This window comes from Vigna umbellata, chromosome 1 (assembly GCF_029865625.1).
Source record: "Vigna umbellata cultivar VRB3 chromosome 1, Vumbellata_1.0, whole genome shotgun sequence".
Classification (NCBI taxonomy): Eukaryota; Viridiplantae; Streptophyta; class Magnoliopsida; order Fabales; family Fabaceae; genus Vigna; species Vigna umbellata.
In genome coordinates, this window is record NC_142165.1 from 20,783,455 (window position 1) to 20,793,588 (window position 10,134).

At 31.0% G+C, this 10,134-nt stretch overlaps 1 protein-coding gene across 1 annotated transcript; it reads right to left on the reverse strand.

The window, feature by feature from the left end:
• Positions 1 to 5,708: 5,708 nt before the first annotated feature.
• LOC124845575 (secreted RxLR effector protein 161-like) lies at positions 5,709 to 6,242 on the reverse strand. The gene is made up of 2 exons (XM_047322696.1): positions 6,191 to 6,242; positions 5,709 to 6,091 (listed from the first exon to the last, which is right to left on the reverse strand). Exons 1-2 carry the CDS (start codon positions 6,240 to 6,242, stop codon positions 5,709 to 5,711), a joined length of 435 nt encoding a protein of 144 aa, XP_047178652.1.
• Positions 6,243 to 10,134: the final 3,892 nt, after the last annotated feature.

The following is a 10,134-nucleotide window of genomic DNA, read 5'->3' on the forward strand; positions in this document are numbered from 1 at the left end:
AAAAAAGTATGATCTAAATAAGGAATGTAATTATGCACAACATAATTACATAATATTTAATAGCCTTATTATAGGAATTTGATTAGCTTAACATGTTTTACCCTCACATCTTTACTTCCCAATTTTCTCTTCCATCCCTTAATTTGGAACCTCCGAATTTCACACTTCCAAGTCAGACATTGGGATTCATCCTCAATTTACATCGTTTTAATATTTTAGAACATATCTTTTTGCTTAATAGGAACACCCTTGATCCTCCCCTTTTACTTGAAAACAACATTCTAGATCATACTCTTTTACTTGATAACAACACTTTAATCCTACTCTTTTGCTTAATAACAATATTTTAGATGTTATTCCTATGCTTAATAACAACATTTTAATTATATCCTTGTGTTTAACTACAAGAACACTTCAAAACATACCCATTTGCTTATTGATTGCGAAATATTTTTATTTTATATTTTTCTATTGATTATGAAATTCGCCCACTACTAAATTATTAATGTTAACTTACACGTGACATATTATGATGTATATTCTTTTACCATCTTAATATGACATTAATTGAAATATGTGAATATTTATAATTTTTATCATACAACACGAAAGCTTCAATAATTATGAATAAAACATTGTTTTTTGTCTATATCAAAAATAAATGTTTCTTTATCATGTTAAAAGAAATAACAATGAATATTTTAATTGAAACAATTAGAATAAAACCAATATTTTTTAAATATTGAAGAATTAAATATCTTTATTGAAAAACAAGAAGATGCAAGTTACAAATTATAAAGTAATAGGTGAAAAATTATGTTTTAGTTTTTTCTAATTTTATTTTTTTTAAAACGAATCTATTGTATTGAATTTGTGCAAGAATATGTTATATCTGAATTTTTTTCAAGGATCAAAAGTTGAATTATCAAAAATACATTTTCAAGTCTTCCTTTAGGTGGTTGGTTAAATATTACGTTTTTTGAATTGTTAACATAAAAGATTAATAAAGAATAGTGATATGCATATGAATAGCTAGAAATGTCATCACTCCAAGTAATATGCACAAAATATTAAGGTTTTAAAATCTGTCACTAACCTATGACAAGTTATCATAATATCCTCCATTTCTTCATTCATAATCCTGATGATAATACTAAAATGAATAACATAAAATAAAAATAGATAATAAAAGAGTAACAAACATAAAATAGTTTACCAAAACATGAAAGAAGTCCAAAAACAACATAAAAGTTATTTGTGTTCCCCAACACTTTATAGTAATCTCGAAAGACATTTAGGACATTTTCATTTCATTATCAACTTATATATCATGCACTAAGTATCTATTATTGGAGAAAACCCATGATTCCACCAACCTACCCTTCCTTTTCTAAATTCAATTGATACCCAAGTTTATACAAAACACCATAGAAGTAAGAGGTAAATAGTTTCTAAAGAAACAAAGAGAAAAAATTAATGGAACTTCAATAAGACCCTCCTCCTTCTTCACTTCCTCCTCTTCTTTCATCCCTTCCTCCTCAGCTCTCTTTTCTTACAACCAACTAAAAAGAATGGACAAATCAAAACAAACACACACCACCATGAACACCAAAGATCCAATTTGTGCTGGTGTTGACGACCATGCTTTTGCAAATCAAAATTTAGGACAACATGCCCAACAACAACTAAGAAAACAAGTTAGAAGAAGACTTACCAACATGGCTTATTAAGACAAAGGCCAATGAATATGGTAGAGGAAAGGAAGGAGATTGTCATTGCCTTCAAATACCACAAGACTACCATGAAATTTGCCAACGAGCATTAACAACAACTGGACCATCATCAACAACATCAATTGTTGTCCTTTCAACTTTCTTTTACTCAAGGTTTAGACCAAATGGAAGATTCAAGGCTAGGAGAAGGATTGGGATGTATTCACAACTCTCAAACAAAATTTCACACTACTCGAATGAATTTTCCTTCTCCTCATCCTTCCCACCCCTTCCTTCTCTTTCTTTTCATCCCACTCCTCTTCATCTTCCTCATCCTCCTCCTCAAGCATCACCTGTAATTCCAAATTTTTATCTTCACACCATTACATCCCTACTCTCTTCCACCCCTTAAGCTAGAACTTATCAATTTCACACGTCCAAGTTAAACATTAGGATTCAACCTCAATCTACACCATTTCAATAATTCAGAACCTACCCTTTTACTTAATAACAACACCTTTAGTCCTCCCTTTTATATTTAAAACAACACTTTAGATCCTACCCTTTTGGTTGAAAACAAAACTATAGATCCACTTTTGGTTGAAAACAAAACTATAGATCCACCCTTTTGCTTGATAAAAACAACACTTTAGATCCTACCATTTTGCTTTATAACAACACTTTAGATCCTATCATTTTTCTTGATAACAACACTATAGATCCTACCTTTTTTACCTAATAACAATATTTTAGATCTTACCCATGTGCTTAATAACAATTTATATATTATGTCTATATTTAATAACAACATTTTAGATGATATCCATGTGCTTAACTACAACAACACCTCAAAACCTACCCTTTTGCCTGACAAAAATAAGTTATCAGTATGCTTTTACTTAACTCCAACATTAACTTCCCCTCTACGTTCGACTCATCAAGACGCTCATTCGATTGGAATATCACATTCACAAAGAGAAACAATTTCCACAACGATGAATTCCATTAAATCCAATACTACAAACCAAGCTAGTGGAAACATGCATGTAGCCATGAATAAAGAGGACAAGGAAGAGAGTAGATCATGGAACAACAACATCATATGTAATGGGATGACACTACGAGTATGGTCACTTTAGTTTGGTGATATGATTGCTTGTAGCAAATGGAAAATAATGCAGTTGAAGTCAACAATGAAGATGATACATGAGATGTTTGATGATGAACTTGAATTTTTTATCTGGAAAAATTAATATTCATTAAGACAATTTTATAGTAGTGGACTTTCTGGATTTAGTCCAAGGTTCCACTTTACTTGAGTAAGTTCTTACAAGTTTAGTTGCTTTTGAAATGAAAATGTTTTATGAATAAAAAAAAATTAATAAAAGTCAAAATAAATCAACTCAAATAGAGAAGGTTGTCATTGAACTAGTTTGTAGACAATTGTCGTACGGAAAAAAAACTTTGCAAAGTCTCTAAGATGACAAAATGTGTTAAAAAATTGATGGAAATAATTGCAAAAAATTTTTATTATGCGTGTGTGAGGTCGCATTTTTTTATGTTATCTGCTCTTGATCAACAAAAATGGGAGATGGATGTGCGTTACCTTTTTCCATTATCACATTCATATTACTTTATTTTATTTTAGAACGTTGTCTTTATATTTAAAAAATATATAAATCTTTAAAAGTATTATATATTTATGATTTAATTTTTTAGTGAAACATTATTTTATTTTAATTGGTTAAACGCATTCCAAGTCTAACGTATTTTTAAAGAATGATTTGTTTGGAATTAATGCATCGATCAGTGCTAAATTTCACACATCTACCATAATTATTTAAAAAATTTCACACATCTACCATAATTATTTTTAAATATTTATTTGATAGTACTCCTTATGACCAAGAATAAATATTAAAATTCATCCCTAACTCTAAAATGGTAGCTACAGTAATAGACTTGGATACCACTAAGATTTATTACGTTTTAAACACCAATATAAAAAATGTGTTTATAAATAGAATAACATTATTTTAAATCAGAAAAAAATTGTATAATAAATTAAATAAAACTAATTAATACCTTACTTTACTTGCAGGAGAAATTGTCTGCTTTAGTTATGTTTATAAAATAAAACAAATCAGTAAATTAAGCATTGACAAAGACATAATTGCATATTTTAAACATTTATATCGGTTAGGCATAAAAATATCAGATTTTCCTTCTTTTACAATTAAAACAGATTTTTCTCCTTTTTACAATGATTCTAGAATTTTGTGACTTCTTATTTTTTATTATGGCATTGTTGGAATGATTTGCAAATAGATATAAATAATGCAATCGGTTTTTTTATGATCTTTTGCAATGAAAAAAAGAAAAAATAGAATCACCATCATCTGTCAAAAGGTTGTCATCCATTTGTAAAAAAAAAAAACTAGGAAAATGAGCTTGAAACAAGCTAACCCTAAAGAAGACTCTCAACTAGTGAAACCAAACTAGTGAGTCATGTAAGCATTATGTATTTAATTCCCGCTTGAGAATTTTGTGACCTTATTTGGTTCAGCTTATTATTTTGTCATTGTTGGGATGATTTGTTTTTTTTTTTTTTTCAAAACGCATAATTTTATGAGATGTTAGGTAAGAGTATTAATTGCATGCATTATTCATGAATGTTTTGGTAAGAGGTAAAGAAGGTTTTAAGATGAAAAGTTGTGAAGTGATGAAACTATGTGAGTGTTGCATATATGAATTTGTTGAGAAACATTTTTGCAGTGAATGCCCACCCTCTTTTACTTGAAAGGTAGCAATATTCTGAGCAAGATTAGGACCTTTTGAGGTGAGAAAAGTTGGTAGTTCTCAATCTTAAATTGAATATTAAAACAATTGCTTCTTGTTTATGAATTCAAAAATTGATGTGGAAGATGGTAAAAAAAATTAAGAAATTAAGTTATTTTAAATTTATCATTCTCTCTTTACATATTTATAAACTTTCGTCACAAATATCTTGCCTTTTCTTTGAAAAAACAAAAGTCTTTAGTTTTCAAATCGTATGACTTTTTTACGATTACTTACAAAGCAGCAAGAATTTTTTTCATAAAAATCTAGAAGGCTCTACAGTTTTATCATATGATAATATTTATTTAATTTTTTATTATCACTTTTCCCTCTATTTCTTATTAAAAGTTATAGTTTAATTTTATAATTTAAATATTTTTGTTTTTAAAAAAGTAAAAAATTAATTGAACAACTTGTTTACGAGAGCTAGTAATGTTTTTTGTTTTCATATTTTAAAATATGTTCTCTAAATATATCTATGAACTATTTGTATTTTATTTATAACTATAGTATATTATTTATATAATGGGGAGTAATGTCAATATCTAAATAATAATTTATTTACTTTTTTATCTCTAAAATTGATTTTCAACTCTTTTTATTATGATGTGAAGAAAGAATGAGTTATGTAAAGATTGTTTAAGTATAAAAGAGATTTATCTATAGAATATCATCGGTAACATAGAAAATATAAAGCTTCAATGAATAAATTAGATTTAAGTGGTAAGTTGTCCCTTTGTGCGATATTATTGGAAATAACAAAATGAAAAATGTGTACGGTATGTATATTCATTAAAATTTGAGTGGTAAGTTGTACCTTTGTGCGATATTATTGGATAACAAACCATCAAACTTCTCATTCTTCATAATTTTTTGTAAATACATCAGCCATTTGTATATCAGTCTTGCAGTAAGTCGGTGTTATTATTTCTTTATTCAACATGTTTATAAGGAAGTGATATTTCACCTCTATATGCTTACTTATGTTGCGATTCATTGGATTTTTTGACAAATTTATATCAGAAATATTGTCAATCTTTAGCTGTATTGGTGCCTTTATAGAAACTTTTAATTCTCTTAGCAATCCTTCAAGCCAAACTCCTTGGCATGCTGCATAGCTTCTAGTTATATACTCAGCTTCACAGCTTGATAAAGTTACTACTGGTTGCTTCTTAGAACACCACGATCATTTAACATGAATACATACCCATAGGTTCTCTTTCTTTCCACTGGATCACCACCACAATCAGAATCAGTGAATGCAATCAGTTCTAATTCTAATTTCTTCTTCCCAGTTGGAAACAAAACTCCATAATTGGTTGTACCTTGAATATATCTATATAATCTCTTAACAACAAGCATATGAGACTTCTTTGGACTACTCATAAAACTGCTCACCAAGCCCACACTGAATGACAAGTATGGCCTGCTGTTGTAGAGAAATCGTAAGGTTCCACTAATTTGTTTGAACATTGTCTCATCTGCATTTTCTTCAGATTCACCTTTCGTTAATTTCAAATTAATCTCAATAAGACTCTTTGCTGCATTGCATGAAATCATGTTGAAACTCTTTAGCAATTATCTAGCATACTTCTTTTCATGCAAAACTAGTCCTACAACTATGTAGATGAATTCCATACCCAGGAAATAACTCAATTTTCCCAGATTTGTCATCTCGAATTCAGCTTCCATGGTCTTTTAGAATTCTTCTATGGCTAGTGGATTTGATCCAATAATAAGTAGATCATCTACATATAGATAAATTATCAACAAGTCTTCTCCTGTGCCTTTCTTCACATACACACCATGCTCTACAACACATTTTGCAAACCTGAGATTGATCAAGAAGGAATCAATCCTTTTATTCTAAGCTTTAGGAGCTTGTCTCAATCCGTAAAGAGTTTTCTACAGTCTGTAAACTTCATGTTCTTTACCCTTTTCAACAAATCCAGGAGGTTGCTGGACATACACCTCCTCCTCTAAAGGTCCATGCAAGAAGGCTGATTTTACATCAAGTTGAAACAGTGGCCAACCCCTTGTGCAAGCCACTATTATCACCAAACGTATAGTTTCTATCCAAGCCACTGGTGCAAAGACTTTAGAAAAAATTAGTCCTTGCTGCTAAAGAAATCCCTTTGCCACAAGCCTTGTCTTATGCTTTGAGATTGAGCCATCAGGATTCAGCTTCTTCTTAAAAACCCATTTTAATTGAATATATCGTTTGCTAATTGGAAGATCAACTAGTCTCCATGTTTCATTCTTCTCAATGGATCTGAGTTCCTCCTACATTGCATTTCTCCAAACTAATTGTTTTAGCGCCTCATTTTCATTTATAGGTTCTGCTCCAGCCAGTAATGCTATGTGAACCAAATCTCCCTCATCATCAACTTGTGCATCATAATACACCTTAAAGTTAGAGAGTCTTTGTGGCATTACTCTTTGTCTTTATGGTCTTTGAGACGCAACATGTTGTGGTGCAACATTGCTCTCAGTAGCTTCCTCAATTACTATTAGTATGGAGTTATCAATAACACCATTCACCACTATTTTCTTTAGACTGGTCTACATTTGTTTCCAGTCCCAACTCTTATTTTCTACACTAGTGGAAAAATACCTTTCTATGATGACCTATTATGACGGATAAAAATTATCCATCATAATAGGTTGATTGGTGGCAGAATCGTAATAAAAGTAAAACATATTATAACGTAGTTTTGTACATCAGTCATAACATGAAACACAATGGTAAACTTGTAAATAAGTTTAAGACATATTATGACGTAGTTTTGTATATCAGTTATAATATGAAACGTGGTGGCAAACTTGTAAATAAGTTCAAAACCTATTGTTATGTAGATATGGACACATGTCATAAGGTGTGGAAATTTCTTGATGTATTATGACAATAGTGCAAAAATAACGTATAACCTCATGCGTTCAACGTCCAACCACTCAATAGCCAACGTTAAAAATGACCGGTGACATTTTTGTAAATAAATGCAATTATTAAAGGTCGTTTAGACTTGTAATTCGACGTAAAAGAATATAAAAAGTCGAGTGCCCCAACGTTAGACGTCAAAAGGTTAGTGAATTCAATAAAAATTTGAGCGGGAGATTGAAAATTCATTCACTTTATCTTAGCGCGCGAGACTCTCTTCTCTGCTCAAACTTATCTCGAACGAAGTTTAACGACCATCACATGTAATATTTCTTTCATTTAATACAAATGCATGTTAATTTACTACTTTAGATATGATTTTCCTTATTTTTTACCAATTATTTTTTGTCCTTTATAGGCGCATTCTACTTTCTCTCTCACTTGTGGCAACACTTTATTCCGATGAACCAAGGTTAGTTTTCATTTTCGTTTTCGTTTTAAAGAACTTATTTGTTGAACTTGTTTGTTGTTATTTTTTGTTGAACTTGTTTGTTGTTGTTGTTTGGTTGAACTTGTTTGGTTGAACTTGTTTGTTGTTGTTGTTTGATTGAACTTGTTTGTTGTTTGTCATTGTTGTTTGTTGTTCATACTATATTACATGTTCATAGTTCATGCTTTACAAAATACCAAAAACTAAAATTTATTGTTTTTCTGTTTTTCAGGTCTCGCAGAGTTGTAAAAAAGATAACAATTAATTAAAAAAAATAAAAAAATAAAAAAATTGATTAACGTCGTTTGTTGATAAAATTTGACGTTAAATTTAACGTCGAATTTTTTAAATTCGACGACAATTTAATGTCTCCCGATATGACGTCGTTCTCGAATTCGATGTGAAAGACCCAAAATATTTGACGTTGTATGTTGTTTTGTACTAGTGTGACTGAGTTTTAGAATCAGTCATAATATCCCTCTGCCTCTCTAATTTTTCACATTTCCCTCTTGCTATCTCTAATTTCACGTTCCCTCTCACTCTCGTTCCTCTCTTCCTCTCTAAATCGCGCACTCCTCCAAGAACACTTCTCCCTCACCATCACCGAACCACATCTTCATGCTCTCTACTCCTTGAGAGAATCAGAACACCAAAACCTAATCTCAAAGCACTCTCGATTTCGCGTTCGCTCCTCACCGAACTACATCTTCTTCACTGCCTCGAGCGTCGCCTCAAACACCAAACCTCATCTTCTGCTAGGTTTTCCTTATCTCTCACCTTTTGACCGATTGTTTTTCCTTTTCCTTATTTTTTCACCGATTGAGATCGGTTTCTATCTATTTACACCGATTAAATCTTCGTTCCAACCTTTTCCACCGATTAAATCCCTTCCTACCTCAAACCCTAGAATCTCCTCAGGACAAACCTTCGAATCTAGGGTTCGCCTTTGATTTCACCGTCTTTCGCTGTGTCCTTGTTCGTGGACTTGATTTTACACTACGACAAAGATGTCTTTAGCCCTTTATTCTACTCACCATAATGATGTTATTTGTATGAATTTTGATTTTAGTTATTTCAATTAAAACTACATGCTTTTGGTATTTTTGGTTTGGCTGGAAGAAAATCTCTGGAATTTTTTTTTGGAGTTTATGTTTCTTTTTGGTTGTTTAAAATTCAGATAAAAGACTTTTTCAATATTGAACCTGTATTCCCCTAATAGCAGAGAGATGTTAAACGATGACAAATTGTGGTTTTATTGCATACTTGTTTTTGTTAAGAGACTACATTCTTGACTCGAATGTACATGGTGTACATGTATATGATACTGAGCAAGTCAATGTTCTATGTTTCCATCTTGATTATCAGCTAAAGCATTTTCTGTTGAGCAATTCAATGTACACGTTTTATACTTTAGTTTTGTTGGTTCTTTGGTTTACTACTGCCTTGACATTCCATGGTTTTCACGGAGCAAAGCCAGAAGAAAGGAAACTGGGCCAGAAGTTCGTGGTAGATATAGATGCTTGGATGGATCTCGCAACTGCTGGCAAAATTGGTCATTTATCTAATACAGTTAGTTACACAACAATATATGAGTGAGTGGCCAACAAATTTAGAATGTCTTAGTTCTGTATTCATCATTTGATTGCATGAACTTCTAGTGGCACTCTTCGTATTGGTTAATGTCTTAATTTAGTAGTTGTAATCTGATTAACATGTCAATAATTTGTGATGCAGTATAGTTAAGGAAGTTCTCGAAGGGTCACCTCACAACCTTTTGGAATCAGTGGCCCAAAAAATTGCAATAACTACTCTGACAAATCATAAAGAAACTTTTGTTGTTCGAGTGAAGGTTGAAAAGCCTCATGTGGCAGTTCAAGGTCCAGTTGATTACTTAAGCATTGAGATTCATAGACGGAGAAGCGATTTGTCAAGCTAAACTTTTATATTTGTTTTGGTTCCACTCTCATATTTTAAAGATCCATTTGACGCAAAAGTAATATAACTCTTTCCCTTGGCCATTAATTTTTTCTCTATCATAAGTCACTCTTGCTAATAAAATTAGAAGTTAAAAAGTTAGGCATACAAAATAAACTGTAAAGATAATTTGGTCTCTCTAAAACAAAAAGACATTCTAGAGAGTTATTGATAGAGTTGCCTAAGTATTGCTTTTCTCTCATCTTTCAAAATTTAGACATCCTATATAATATAGTCATTGT